This window comes from Protopterus annectens, chromosome 8.part0 (genome assembly GCF_019279795.1).
Source record: "Protopterus annectens isolate FY-2018-M chromosome 8.part0, PAN1.0, whole genome shotgun sequence".
Lineage (NCBI taxonomy): Eukaryota > Metazoa > Chordata > Ceratodontiformes > Protopteridae > Protopterus > Protopterus annectens.
In genome coordinates, this window is record NC_056741.1 from 1,804,877,795 (window position 1) to 1,804,894,142 (window position 16,348).

Sequence of the window (16,348 nt, forward strand, 5' to 3'; positions counted from 1 at the left end):
TTGGTCCCTCACACCAGATACCACATGAGAGTACTCCAGCGGACCTTAGCAGTGCAGTGGTCCAACAGGCATTAAACCAATGTCTTTCCAAATATGTCTGAAAAAACATTTGCAAGACAGTCATTCACTGGTGATTTGAATCCCCTATGGTAATGCAAGGTTGTCCTTTTGTGTTTTCCCAACCCAGAGCCACTGTAACCAGTTGGGGTGGGTGGGGACTACAGGGAAAAGAGTGTCCAAAGCATGTGGTCCCACTCCAAGGCCATTCTCCATATAAATATTCTAGAAATGAGGGTAGTTCTCCTACCATTGCAGGCCTTCCAAAAATCCCTCCCACAAGTACTGATATCTATCTAAACCAACATCAACAAGCTAGAGTGAATCTGTTCTTATCCAATATGCTGAGAAGCCATGAGAGTGTAGCAATAGGCAGTATCTTCCAGTTGCTTTCTTTTAGCATTGCACATTCTTGGAAATCCAGTGCTTTAATGGACAATTTGAGCAGATATATCCTCTTCCCTCATGAGTGGCCCCTCAATCAAAAGATGGCAGAAATGTTTTTTGTTGTTAGGGCCAACTGTGCCATGACATTTTTGTTTTTCCCAACAACATCAAATGCAGCAGTTTTTTTTCCCTGATCTCCCCCGAGAGAAGGAGTCACCCAGGGATGCCCCCTGCTTTCCCTTGCATCTTTCCCTTAACTCCTCATCCCAAAATTTCTTAGAAAGCATTAGAAAGGAAGGTCACTGTGATCCTTATTGTTCCCTTTTGACCTCAACAAATATGGCTCCTCCTACCTGTGGCCTCATTTGAAACACCCTCCATGGGTGCTGGATACCAGCCCAGATCTCATTTCTTACCCATCTGCTGTGCCTGTCCTGGACATTTGAAACCTTTATTTAAGTGCTTGGTTTCTAAACTTCCAATGGTGACTAGTCACTGCAGACTGTCCTCCCAAGTGATCCACATTCTTACTTCATCTCAGAGACCATCTACTAGGAAGAGTTACAAAAGCAAATGGAAAAGGTTCTCTGTTTGGGCCACTTAAAGGAAATTAGACCTTTTTCAGAATGGTACCACTTATTCTACTATTAAAGTCCAGTTGTTAGCTATTTTTAACTTTCACATTGGAGAGATCCAGTCTTCTGTTGCCTCATTCAAGTTATCTAAAGCTATTTTGAGGAGGACTTTTCTTTTCAGACCTCTTGTTAGAAACCCTGCCTCTCCTTGGGATATAAATATTTTTCTTCAAACCTAGACTAGACCACTGTTTCAGCCTGCAGCCAAGGTGGATCTCCAGTTCTTAACAAGGAAAATGTTATTCATGGTGGCAGTTACTTCCACAAGGAGGGTATCAGAACTCTCCAAGCTCATTCTTGTAAACCTCCATACATCATTTTCATATGGACAGAGTTTTCCTTCAGATCAATCCTTCCTTTTCACCAAAGGTAACTACCAAGGCCACTTTACATCAGAACATCAATCTTCCAATTTTCTTCCCTAATTTTTCCAATAAAGGAGACTACATACATTTGTTGGATGTTCATACCCAGCTCCATTTTCACATCCACCATATGAAAGCATTCAGAAAATCTGACCAACTTTGTGTCCTTCTCATCAAATAAACTGGGTCATGGAGTTTGAAAAGTCATTTTATTGTGATGATTATTTGTCTGCATTACATATGCATACAAAGAGAAAGGTTAAGACTTCCCTAAACTTGTCAAATTTCACTTTGCTAAATCTGTGGCGACCTCTAATGCTTTTTTTCCAGAGCATCTATTGATGGTAGTTGTTCATCTGCCACTTATTCAAATGTTCATGCCTTCATATCCCATTATAAACTGGATTTACTCTGAAGAGGCAGGGCAGCTATTGATTCAGCTTTCATCTGGAATGGCCTTACATGAATCCACTCAAGTATTAGCACTGTACTCTGTCCCAACTGTTGAGGAACAGACAGAAGAGACAATATCAGATATGAAAATTATGTACATAACAATTGATCTGTGTTGTCTGCTTCTGTACTTCAACTCCCCTCCCATATATTCCCCTGTCTGATTATCAAAGTTATTATTCCTTTATCCTGGTTTGACTGGACTAACCTATTCTGAAGGCCCCTCAAGAGCACTTTAGCTCCAGATCAGCTTATGCACATTCATATTTCCTATTGATAATCTTATATAGTATTGTTATTATTATTATTATTATTATTATTATTGCTATTATGGGGTTCTTGGACAACCTTTGTCTGAGGTAATATTGGGCTTTGCAGAGGGTTATGGGTAAGGGAAGTAGCCTGAGCTTGAATTGCCAAACATAGACTCGAGGTCAGATCTGAAGACCCATCCATTGAGTAAGGATGGAAGCAGACAACACAAATTTATCATTATGGTAAGTACATGATTTTCATTTTCTTCTAATTTCTCTTTGAACCCATGTCACATTTTTCAAAACATTTTAATGAAAACCCATATAAATTACAAACTAAAACGTTTTCAAAACATACCAGTCCTCTATTACCTTACAACTAACACTCAAATGATGTATAATCTTCAAAAATTGAAGTTTAATCTTACAGTTAAGAACAATTGCCCCATATCAACAGCTGTAGCCAAAGACATGACTTGACCTAAAATTAAGTTACCCATGCTAAAGCACATGCTACAGCCTGTGCTTCCATGTACACTGACTGCTATCTGTTCTTTTCTTATTTTCCATTCTCCTCCTGGGTGTGAAAAACAGCATGTATGCTTTCAGAAAACATTATTAAATTTTAGTCCCAAGAAAAAGTGCACTGGTTATCTTTAAATAAATCTAAATTGTGCATTATTCTATTAAATGCTTTAAATTATTAAAGATGTTAGAGAGGCTGCTATCTCTTATTTGTTTCCATTAATTTCAAATATTATTTTTCACTGAACTGCTTGCCATTCTACTTTTAAATTTTGCATTTCCCTCAGCAAAGAATGTTCATAACTCTAAAGATTAATTACTTGCACCTGCAGATGGCTCATCATCCTTATGAAAGTAGTCAGCAATATAGAGCTGCCTTAACAGCAGAATTGTTGACTCCCACTGAACATTTGCTGATGGAAATAAAAACAAGCTAATGTATCTGAAGATGCAAGAAGCTTGGGAATTTTCATGGTGTTCATCAGTCTGTCTTATTTTTCAAGCCTACTTGCTTACAAAAACAACTGTTTATAGCGTAAGCCAAGGGCAACTAATCTAGACATTTACCATTGTAATAATAAGGGAAGTTATCTTAGTTCTGCATATAATATAATCAAATATAATCAGTACACTTTTACACCCCACTTCTACCTCAGTAGCCCAAGGTCACAGCATATTAACATTAAAATTGCTTTTGTCTAGCCTTTTTTCATTTGCTATACAGTAAAGCCTATATTTCTTCTGGATTTAAAAAAATGTGTCATGTGTGGGCAGAAACTTCCACTATCAGATGTCCACACATTGTGTTTATTGCCTAGGGCCTCAGCATTCACAGGAAGATTGTTTCATATGCCACAGGTTCAACCCTAGAACTATAGTTGAAAGGAAGAATAAATAAAAAGGTTTGTTACCATTTTCCTTTGGAGAGGCAATATCTGGGACTCAATCCCACAAAGGTAGATCTAAACAGACAAACCTTTCATCACCCTCAGCCTCTGAGCCATCTAAAAGATGATCTAAATTGGATCTGAGAAGGTCCCATGGATCTGAGATAGACAAAAGCCATGGATCTGACCATCTCGGATCTGATGAAAAAACATTTGGATCAGACTACTTCAAGTCCTATTATTCTCCCAGGAACTAGGTACTCTTCTTCCATTGACCCCATGCCTTACAGGGTGCCTTCACCCTTTATGGAAAGGCCACCGGTCCAAGTCTCCTTCTATGGTCTTGACTCATTCACCCAGAAGTTTGATGGAAGAAGATATGGAAAAAATGATGTAGAAGTTCATCTCAATGCAGATTCTGATGGGTGTCGGCTCACACCCCCTCGGTTCAGAAGACCTGTCCATCAACTGCACCCCCCACAGCAACCTCTTCCTCCTGATCCCTTCAGCAGTTTGAGTCCCTGGAGCCGAGCATCCTGGGTCCTTCTGGCTTGTTTCCAAAGATAGCTTTATCTTCAGGTCTGAAGCTTACTCTGAGTGCTCCAGTTCAGATTTCTTCAGCTCCAGAAGACTCTCAGAGCTGAAGCTTCCCTGTTGGATCTGAGGTGTTGGAGTAAACTCTGAAGTTGTCAGAGCCATCTCTGTCTCTTGGAGCTTTGGCACTGGATAGCTTGGCTCCAGCTTCCTCCTCGGGCAGATTGACTTCGGAACGGGGAGGACTGTGGTCCAGAAGCTGGACTTCTTGGCATCAAGGTCTTCTCTCTGTCTGGGGCGATCCTGCTCTGAGAGGATGGACAGATATAACCCCCTTAGATCTTTAATCTTCTACCCTGATGTCTCTGCACTTAGAGCCTCAACATTCTTAGCCACAGGGACAGCCAGTCTGAGACCTCCAGGCTTCCCAGCAGGGTATTATAATTTATTCTGATACCTCCCTGGAACACCCCATCAAGTAGGTTTGTAGGAGGACATAGTGCAAGAGGAAGCATTTGGGCTGTCCACAAGAGTCGGTCATGGAGGATACAAATTTGAAGGGTCCCCATGATCACCTCTAGAAGAAGTCTCATTTGGAGACATCCTTGAGATCCTAAAACAGGGAGGTGATTGGACCCCCAGCAGTCCTTCATCTGAGGAGTCAGTATTCCTGGAGACTTTCAGTACTGGCCCCTCTACCTCCTGGGTTACTCCATCCACCGATAAACCCATTGAGCTGGTCTCTTGATGGTTATGGAAGGAACTTGACATTGTTGAACCCAAGGAACTTGACTTAGCCCATACCCAGATGACTGGACAAGATTCTGCCACCACCTTTGGGGAAAGAATTTTGGGCAAAAGTGGTGCCCGTTGATGCCATGATTGTGGTGGTGGACACCAAAATGGATCCTCCTGAACAGAGTTCCACTGTTCATCCTTCTAACAGGGAGCCTAAGGCAAAGGACAGGTTTGGGAAGCATGTCTAGGCTTCAGCCACCCTTACCCTAAGGCCACTGAATTAGATGGCACATTTTACTAGGTTGCAGAGGGGTTTGATAAAGGAACTCTCAAATACTCTCTCAGAATCTGTGTCTGCAGAGGTCCAAACATCTGTGACTTTTCAGCTGGCTACCATTCAGTCTATTTTGAATTCTTCCATAAGGCTGATTTCGCATATAGTTGAAGGAATCTCAAGGGTTGCAGGTTCAGGCATTTCCATCAGGAGACATACCTGGATGCACTTATATGATTTTTCAGAGTCCTTCAAGTTGTCGTTTGTCAATGCTTCTTTTCACGGCATTTCCTTGTTCTGCCCCACAGTGTAAGAAACTTTATCCAGATGTGAGAAGGATGGAAAGACTTTGTCTGCAGTGGGCATATCTTTTTAGATCCCTCAAAGATCATTTTCAAGGAATCAGTGAGGTGGTTGAAAAATGTGGTTCAGAAAATCCCACGTCCTTTCCAGAACACATGTGGAAGAACTTCCCCCATTGGCAGGGGGGCTCAAATGGTCAATGCCACCCTTGTAGCAGAGGAGGCCTGCAAAACCAGGGGTCCAGAGATTCTTCCTTTGACAGACCCTACCAGTGCTCCTGAAAGGAGGCCCAATTGTCCAGCTCTGGAGGCAATCAGTGGTTTATTATCCATGCACCAGAGAGTGTGGCTAGACATGATAAAATATTCCTGGGTGCAGAGGATTATTTCCAGAGGTTATATAATTCCCTTTTACCTTCTCCTTCCAATCTCAAGGAAAATCCCCAGTGTGTTCTACCCAGTCAGAGAGAAGAAGCAGCAATTCAAATACAAAAGCTGCTAGAAAAAAAGGTGATCCAAGAGGTCCCACCAGACCAGATAGAATCCAGAACTTAGTCAAAGTTCTTTTTAGTACCAAACAAAACAGGGGACAGGAAACCAATTTTGAATCTCAGCAACTTGAACAAGTCAATTCAGCATACCAAGTTTCGGATGGTCATAATTCAATCCATTCTGCCTTTTCTGAGCAAGGATGACTGGATGTGCCCGATAGACAATCCAGAAGGAGTATATGCTTCCGGCTTGGAGCCAGTCACTACCAGTTCAGAGTTCTGCTCTTTGGTCTCACCACAGCCCTCTGGGTGTTCACCAAGTGCATGGCAGTAGTAGCAGCAGCTCACTTGAGACTGCAGGAATTCTGGATGTTTCCATATCTAGACGACTGGCTCATTACCACCCTGCCAGGCATAAATTGATAAGGGCAAGAAATCAGGTACTCCATACATGTTCTCAGCTGGGAATAACCATAAGCTACAACAAGTATCAACTGGAACCAACTCAGAATTTGGAATTTATAGGAGCAGTTTTCAATACAAAGTCAATGACAGCCTCGCTGCTTCCCTCAGGTGTACAAACTATAAGATCACAGGTCAGGAAAAATAATTTCCATTGCCAAGATTTCAGCCATCAAGCTAGGATCTATGCCTAGGATCAGTGTCAGCAGCAATAACACTAGTACCTTTAGACAGATTTTATATGAGAATTTTCCAATGGATGTTAGCAACTCAGTGGTCAATACTTTAGCAATCCATGTCAACCCAAATACGAATCACTCAGACATGCAAGAGAGATCTCAGGTGGTGGATTCAATCAGATCAGATTCTAAAAGGTTACCTGTTCATCTCCCCTCAGCGGAAAGGCCATAGTGACCATGGATGCTTCCCATTTGGGGTGGGGGGCATTTCCTGGGAAAACAGTCCAAGGCACTTGGTCCCTCAAAGAGGAAAATTTGCATATGAATGTCCTAGAAATGAGAGCAGTGCTTTTAGCATTGCAGGCCTTTCAGGATGCTCTCCCCTTGGCACAATTGCAATTCAAATGGAAAATATGTCAGTAGTTTGGTACATCAACAAACAAGGAGGGACCATATCTTATCCTTTTGTATTGAGAAGTATTCAGAGTGTGGCAATGGGTGATCTCATCCAACCGCTTTCTCATAGCAACACACATTCTGGGGAAGCCCACTGTAATAGCTGACAGACTGAACAGGTGCATTCTTCTACCTCATGAGTGGCCTGTCAACAGCAAAGCGATGGAAATTATTTTTCGTCAAAGGGAGTCAGCCTTGCTGCAATTTTTTCACTTCTCCCCTAAACAACAAATGCACCAGCTACTTTGCCCTAATCCCCCCCACAGGGGGACTAGTAAGGGATGCTCTACTTCACAATTGGCCCCCAGTCTACTTTATGCCTACCCACCAATCCCATTGATTCCAAAATTTCTGCAGAAATCTGCCATGTTAAGAAGAAAGTCATTCTTGATGCACCTTAATGGCCACTACAGATTTGGTTTCCCTTCCTTTGGCGTCACTTACTTTACCAACCTTGGATTCTGGCTCCAACTCCAGACCTTCTGTCTCACCAGACAGGCATGATTTATCCTAACAGATCATACCTCAGGCTGACAGGCTGGTTTCTCCAATTCTATTAATAACCAGGCAACCAACGCTCTCCTCACCTGTCCAACATATATTTTTATCTTCCCATAAACCTCCAACTCAAAAAAAAAAATCTATTGTAGTAAATGGAAAAGATTTGTTTTCTGGATACAGCAAAATCATGTCTTACCTTTTTTTAGCCCCGATACACAACATACTTGAGTTTTTAGCCCTACTTTTTAAAGAAGGGGCTAGTTCTTCAACCACTAAAGTACAATTAGCAGCAATTTCAAACTTTCTTATTGGATTTGAAGGTTCTTCAGTAGCCTCTCATAAGTTGTGCAGAGCTTTCTTGTGAGGCACTCTCCTTTTAAGATCCCAGTTTAAGGACCCCACTCCCCCATGGGATCTCAGTCTGGTACTACTGGCAGAAATGCATTCCCCACTTTGAACCAACAGCTAAATGTGACCTTAAATATCTTACTTGGAAAACTGTTTTTTTCAGTAGCCATTACCTCTGCTAGATGAATTTCTAAGATTCAAGCATTATCTTCAAAACCTTCATACTCGAACTCTCATAAAGATAGAGTGATGTTACAAGCAAATGCCTGCCTCCTTCCCAAGGTGGTGTCAGAATCTAATATCAATCAGTCCATTAAATTGCCAGTATTCTTTCGTAATTTTGCTAACAATGGCGAATACCTATAACATTTATTGGATGTTCACAGACAATTACATTTTTATCTACACAGAACAAAAGACACGAGAAAAACAGATCAATTATTTGTTTCCTTTGCAGAATTGGAATTGGGAAAACCAGTTGCCAAAGTAACTTTAGCCTGATGGATAACTGATTGTATTTCATTTATTTATAACAAATTGGGTATTGCCTTACCACAACTGGTACTGGCCATTCAACTAGATCCTGGGCAACTTCTTCAGTTTTCCTATCCGGAACATCCATGGATGGCATATGTGCAGCAGCATTTTGGGCTACTCCCCCATACCTATATTACTCATTACAAACTACATCTAGTCTCTAGGAGTATAGTATCATTTGGTTCAACTGTGCTCTGGAATATCCTTCCTTAGAGTGCACCTAGGATTATAGATAGCTGGGGACTTTGTCCCATCAGTTGAGGATAGAATGAAAATTGGCAACATCAGATAAAGAAGTTATTTACTTACCATAACATTCCATCTGTGTTGTCCATTTTCATTCTTCCTCAACTTCCCGCTCACCATCCCCCACCATTTATTTTCACAAATTTCTGGATTAATGAGCCATTCGGGGAACATCTCTGTCCTTTATACAGAGTTCCAGATATCATTTTCTCCTATATATTCATGCATGTTAAACATTTCTGTCTGGTAGTAAATCAGCAAACATTGGATCCGTACCCATCAGTTGAGAAAGAATGAAAATGAACAATACAGATGGAACGTTATGGTAAGTACATAACTTTTTTTCTCTGCATGCTTTGTCTTCTAACTTTACCAGTTTTTGAAACAGCTCTTCATGAGAAGTCTTATATTCAGCAAGCCATTTCTTTATTTCAACTTCTGTTTTTTGCAGTTTTATCAGTTCATCTGAATAGATAGTTAAAGCTTCTATTTTTTCCAGCCTTTTATTATTTGAGTTGATATACTCCTTCAATATTTCATTTATTTTTATCACCTTCAAGTACATTTGATTTACTTTTTCTTTCTAAATTAATGGAAGCTATCTCTTGTAACAAAGCTGAAGCTTGACCTATTTTTTGATGAATAGCTACAGGATTCTTGCTCTGCTTGATTTTCTTTCTGGCTCCCTATATTTTTTTTTTTTTTGCTGGCATCCGGGCAGTGCACTTACTAATTGGTAAGTGACTTTTACCCAAAATTACAATTTCACAGGCTATTTCCTAGTTTCTGCTTTCACACTAGGAGAACTGAAATTAAGCCATCTCGGAGTTCACATATATTTAGTTGATGGGATAAAAGGTTATATAGTTGTATCTCTTTGGAATTTCCAAATGAGTAAGCCTTTTCCTTTTTGTTGGGGAATGTCCTGAAGTTGTCAGTACTCTGACTGCCTACTTCCATCTAAGGGGCTAGCCAGTCATCAGCCAAGTGTAGATTTGGGGAGGGGGCCATAGCTTTCTGAAGACTGCTGGATTGTTGCATCCTGATCTGGATATAGTCAGCGGCAATGATGAATTCAAACATCTAATGTTATTCTAAGTACAACTTGCATGACTGTACATTAGATACATGTTTTTGGGTGATGTTTTTAGTGAACTGTATAATGTTTCTGGATGCTAAAAGAATAGCTAAGTCAGTGAAAGTCTAAACTAGACTTAGTGATGGTCATGGTTGTACTGCAAGATATGAAGAGAACTGACATTCTCAGCTGGGGTGAATGGAGTTGGAACAACTTTCATGCAGAATTAGAATATTAAAAAAATATAGTTTCTATAGTTTGTCTGGTTACTTGGCAAGTCACCGGAGTAATTGACTACTGAAAATTTCAGTAATTCTATATTTCTTCTCTTTTACAGATTATTTTAGCCAACAAAGGTGAGATTGATGCAATATTTAGTGTGGTTTCCCCACCCACTGTGTTTGGACAATGTTTTATGTTTAATCCCAATGAAGGCATCATACTACCACGAGGTCATCAAGCCATGGAGGTCACCTTTCAATCCAGTATTCTGGGAGATTTTGTTGAGGATTTTTTCTTCTCTGTTGATGGCTCTCCTGATAAAATAAAAGTGACTTTTAGGTAAGTTGATTACTGAATAAAGGACAATTGTTGCTGTGGAGATTTGTTTTGCACACAATACAGGGTAAAACATGTTTTCTGTGTGGAATCTGCATGTCCTCCCCACGGTTGAGTGATGTTAAAGACATGCAGGTAGGTGCTTGCGTGAATGGGTGTGCCTTCTTTGAAGGTTGGGTGTCGGGCTGGCAACTCAGCACCGTAAAAAATCCACTGCCAATCATTAGCAGATCGGAGTTCCGCTGTGGTGACCCCTAACCGGGAAAAGCCGAAAGACATTACTAGAGTCATATTCTTTAAATCTAATAACCAGAGGGGGCACATGGCATTTTTTAGTAATGCAACCTACAAAAAGTAGAGAAAAAGTTGAGGTCTAGAAGTAAAAGACCAAGTGCTTAACAGGGCTCATATATAACATTGGTGGTTCTTGTGAGTAATTCCTGACAATAGCACAAGTGTGAAGTAACAGCAGCAGCCATCCCTCTGAATGTAGTACAACTGAGTACACATCTGTCCTATATTAGTAAAACTACATAATAGTCTACACAAAGCATTTTACTAACACTTCCCATATCAGCCATTCCCTACCTGTCTGCATAGAGACCTATTGCCAGCACTTACAAACTAATGGTTTAAACAACAAGATCTACACAAAATATGACAATGTATGGATAGACAGTTATCCCATATAACAATTGATACTTTATCATATATAGGTCCACTGAAGAGCTAGAGACAGACTGAATAAGTAGAGGTCATAAGGCATTGCATAGAAACTATCCAAAGAGGGGCAAAAGGCTGTTGTAGGAAGGAGACAAAAACATGAGGAAATAGAAAGTGGTATGCAAGCAGTGAGATTTATTGATAAAATAAGATCATGTTATATTAGTACCTAGCATGCATGTATGCTACTTTACTTTCATATCAATTCTGAAAGTCTTGGCAGAAAACACTAAATGTGAAGTTGTACTATCTCGCCGTTTTGTTCTTACAAACGGGTTCGGAGCTGATCCCTCGGCTCCGAGTCGGCCACTTTCCAAGCTGAAACTCTCAGAGAAGCTCGAGACCTAGTGGATATCCCATGATTCCCTGCTGTAACTCCCCAGATCTAGTTTGCCGCTGCAACGATCGCAAGCTCTCAAGAATGAAGCTCGGGCCAGTGAAAACTTTTCTTATTTAAATATTTTTTGTAGTTTAAGATTTTATCCTTTTTTCAATAGTGTTAAGTTAGTTAGTTTTGTAGAGTAGATTTCAGTTAGTTTTGTAGAGTAGATTTCTTATAGTAATTTAGTAGTTGAAGGAGTTTTTTGTCTCCTTAGTAGTTGACAGGGCTCTGTCATTACATTTATATATACATAGTTTAGTCAAGTGTGCTGTGGTGTGTTTTTTTCAAGTAGCTAACATTTGTAATTTCTAGGATTGTGTAATCGGTGTTTCTCCTTTGTATATATATATTAAAATACTTAAGTTTATTTGTTGTGTTTTTTTTTGTGGGACTTAGTATGTCCGAAAAACAAAAGTCTGGTTTTAAGAGATGTGGTTGTGGACAGAAGATGTCCGTTACTGACAACCACAACACATGTGTATATTGTCTTGGCTCAGTACATTTGCAAGAAGTCTGCTCTATCTGCCACTCCTTCAGTGCTAGAGTTCTGCTAGAAAGAAGAAGGAAGTTGGTAGATAGAGGGCTTCTAAAACCGGATTTTCAGGCGTCTCTTGAAAAAGCTGACCTCTCTTCTAAGACGTCGAAGGGGTCTAAGTCTTCTAGAGGATCTTCGGAGCCTAAGTCTCCGGCTCCGAGTACCTCTGGCATGATTCGAATATCGGTTCCATAGGCCTCGGGACCGAGTATCGATCCGCCTATTCGATCTCTGGTGGTGGAGCCGGTATTTGATGCACCCCAATCACCTATCCTCCAGTCGGTGCATTCTTCGTCTCCTTCGACCCATCACTCTTCACACTCTTCCAAATTATCTGATGTGGATCTGGATCGAGTGGTGAAAAGGTTATTGGAGAACCCGGCCCTTGCCAAAATGTTATCTGCTTCGAGTCAAGTGACTTCAGAGCCGAATTTGCCTCTTGTTTCCTCCGTTCCTCCTCCACCGAAACCCATCGAATCTTCGGAGCCAGTGCTGATGGAACCGATGCTAGTAGACCCTTTGGAGCCGAGGTTCGATCCTCTTCCCTTGGCTCTATCAACCTTGGTTTCTTTGGTACCGATGGAAGAACCTCGGGACCGACAGTCACTCGTCGACTCCGGTTGTGAGAGTCGAACCGACACTTCGGTTCTGACTCTACCGCTTGGTACTTCGGCACAGATGTCCTCTGCCCCGTCCTTTGGTTTGGAGTGTGGGGTCTCGGTTCGGAGCGATCGACCGATCTCTTTGGAGCCAATCGATCCTTCGAATCGGGATTCTGGCACCTTCAATGCCATGAGGAAGGTCTTGTCTGCTAAGACCACTACTTCCTCGGATCTGTCTTCACCTCTACCCCAAAGGGCCTCGTTCTGCCTCTTCTCCTCAGATCCCTTCTAAGCGTCGAGATCTAGGGCCTCAGGAATCTCCTTCGGGTAACCCCTCCTCCCTAGATACTTCTGCTGAAGCTCCCACCGAAGAAGTGCCTAGGAAGAAACTGTGCAAGAGGAGGCACTTAGATTCCCCTCAGGAATCTCTTACATCAGATACCAACTTGGAGGAATCAGAAGGGTCCCCACTATCCCCCTCGGAAGATGTCTCATTTTCAGACATTTTAGAAATCCTGAAACAGAGAGGGGATTGGCAGTCCCTTGCCCCTACTGAGGATGAGTCAGTTCTCCTGAAGGCCTTTGGATCTCAACCATTCACCTCTTGGGTTACTCCGCCCTTCGATGAACTAATGGAACTAGTTGCTCGAAGGGCGTGGGAATCTCCTGACACCATGGAACCTGTCCCTCAGAGGCCTAATAAGTTCATTACTGCACCATCAGACAAGTCCTTCTTAACAAAAGGAGTTCCGGTAGATACTATGGTGGTGGCGGTGGCCAATAATAAAGAGATGTCGGAATCTTCTTCTACTGTCCATCCTCCTAATAAAGATTCCAGGACTATGGACAGATATGGAAAATGCATTTTCAGTTAGGCAACATTTTCCATGAGATCGCTAAACTACCTAACTCATTTCATACGTCTTCAACGAGATCTCCTCAAAGAACTAGGAGACACCCTTCAGGGTAATGTAGCTGACACAATCTCTGACAAGGTGAATGCACAACTCAACACCCTAAATTCCATAGTCAGCTCATCCATGCGGCTCATTTCATATGCTGCCGAAGGTTCGAGTAGAGCGGCGGGTTCAGCGATAGCTCTTAGGAGACAATCCTGGATGCACTTGTGCTCCTTCGCGGAAGCCTTTAAGTCTTCATTTGTAAACACCCCTTTTGATGGATTGGCCTTGTTCGGTCCAAAAGTTAAGGAGACACTTATGAGGTGTGAGCAAGAAGGAAAGACTCTGTCTGCCGTCGGAGTCCGTTTTACCACCCCAACCAGACCGTACCCCAAAGGGCAACGAAGTGGGAAAATGTGGTTCCGGAAACCTCAGGAAGCTTTCCAAAACACACCTATAGATACCTCCTCCAGAGGCAGAGGAAGAAGTCAAAATGGAAGACTCCGTCCAATCAGCAGAGGTGGTCTGCAAAACCAGGGTGACAGGGACCAGTTCTCCGGCAAACCCTATCAGCGTTCCTGAAGGGAAGCCCGGCTGTTCTACTCTGGAGACAGTCGGGGGTCGCTTAGCTTTACACCCAAATGCCTGGCTAAACATCACAACAGATTCCTGGGTGAAAAGCATTATTACCAGAGGTTACCATATTCCCTTTATAAAAAATCCCCCTGTATTTGCAAAAAGTCCAGATGTTCCACCTAGTCTGAGAAGACTAGCAGAGATAGAGATTCAAAATCTTCTAGACAAAAGAGTCATCCAGCCAGTCCTGGCAGACCAAAGAGGATTCGGAACTTACTCAAGGTTCTTTTTAGTGCCAAAGAAGATGGGGGACTGGAGGCCCATTCTGGACCTCAGCAGGCTCAACGCCTTTGTAAAGAAGGAGAAGTTCTGGATGGTCACGCTGCAATCAATCCTCCCTTTTTTGTCAAAGGGGGAATGGATGTGCTCTATAGATCTCAAGGATGCATACTACCATATCAAAATGGACAGAGCATCCAGAGATCATCTGCGTTTTCGGCTGGGAGCCAGTCATTACCAATTCAGAGCCCTGCCTTTTGGTCTCACCACAGCCCCCAGGGTGTTCACCAAATGCATGGCGGTGGTTACGGCTCATCTGAGACTACTAGGATTCCGAGTGTTTCCTTATCTGGACGACTGGCTCCTTACCGCCACCACCAAGTATCAACTTCTGCGGTCAAGAGATTACTTAATACATCTTTGTTCTCATTTAGGTATCACTCTAAATTTTGAGAAATCTGCATTATTGCCCTTGCAGCATATTACCTTCTTAGGAGCAGAAATAGACACCATCAACGAAAAAATCAAGTTGCCTCAATCCAGAATTGTCTCATTGAGGGATCAGTTATCCAGCCTTCTAGTTCTCGACAAAGCACTGGCATCACAGATATTACAACTGCTGGGCACAATGGCAGCGGCCTTGATAGCTGTTCCTTTAGGCCGAATGCACATGCGGATATCACAATGGCTTCTTTTCGCTCAATGGTCCTACCAGAGTCTACCTTTATCATACGAGATTCGATTGACAACTCTTTGCAAGAAATATTAATCAACGACCATGTGACAATCGGTCGTCCCTTTGTTCTTCCCCAGCCCGCAGCCACAGTGACCATGGATGCTTCCCTGATAGGGTGTGGGGGGGCTTTTTCAGGGAAACACTATCCAAGGCACTTGGTCGGTTATGGAGACTCATTTGCATATCAATGTCCTGGAGATGAGCAGTGTTCCTAGTGTTGCAGCACTTTCACAACTCTCTACCTCTAGGTACGATTGCCATCCAGACAGGCAACATGTCGGTAGTCTGGTATATCAGCAAACAAGGAGGAACCAAGTCCTATCCTCTATGCCGTGAGGCCCTGAGAATATGGCAGTGGGGTGTATCCACCGGACGCTTTCTGACAGCAATGCACATCCCGGGATCTTCCAATGTGATAGCCGATAGTTTAAGCAGGGCTATGCTGCTGCCTCACGAGTGGTCTCTAAAACAGAGTGTGGCGGAACAGATCTTCCTCCAATGGGGCCGGCCTTGCTGTGACCTGTTTGCATCCCCAATGAATGCCAAATGCAGCAGCTACTTTTCCCTTTATCCCCCACCGGGGAACAAACCAAGGGACGCACTCGTGCACGATTGGCCCCCGGGTCTCCTTTATGCCTTTCCACCGATCCCCTTAATTCCCAGATTTATTCAGAAAGCCAAAAGTCTAGGAAGGACAGTTATATTGATAGCCCTGTCTTGGCCTCGACAAATTTGGTTCCCCTTTTTGCAGAAATATCAACTGGAAGAACCATGGACCCTGGATCCAGTGCCGGACCTGCTGACCCATTCGTTGGGAGTTCTTCATCCTTCCCTTCTCTCCCTAAATCTGACAGCTTGGCTGCTCCAATTCCCACTTTAGCCAGGTCTACTGATTTGTCCCCTGCCATACAGCATATCATAGTTTCCTCTCACAAACTGTCTACCAGGAAATTGTACAATAGTAAGTGGAAACGATTCATACATTGGGTTGCTCGCTACAACATTGATCCATTTGTGGCGCCACTTCATATCATTCTGGAGTTTTTATCCTCTTTATTCAGTAAGGGCTCAGCAGCTGCCACCATAAGAGTACAATTGACTGCTATCTCAAACTTTCATGTAGGATGTGATGGATCTAACATTATGGCGCATAGGCTTTGTAAAGCGTTTCTAAAAGGAACCCATCACCTCAGACCACCGGTTAGACACCCTATTTCTCCCTGGAATTTAAATCTCATATTATCACAATTGATGCTTTCCCCGTTCGAACCAGCCTCTTCATGCCATCTGAAATTCCTTTCGTGGAAGACTATTTTCTTGGTAGCCATTACTTCCACACGTAGAGTGTC

The 16,348-nt window shown here is 42.5% G+C and overlaps 1 protein-coding gene across 1 annotated transcript in view; it reads left to right on the forward strand.

Moving 5' to 3' along the window:
- The window catches only part of HYDIN (HYDIN axonemal central pair apparatus protein), a 6,673,197-nt gene that overhangs the window by 956,905 nt on the left and 5,699,944 nt on the right, over positions 1-16,348 (forward strand). Inside the window, exon 11 of the mRNA XM_044079523.1 lies at positions 10,047-10,270. Coding sequence (XP_043935458.1) covers positions 10,047-10,270 — 224 coding nt within the window. The remainder of the gene's footprint in view (positions 1-10,046; positions 10,271-16,348) is intronic.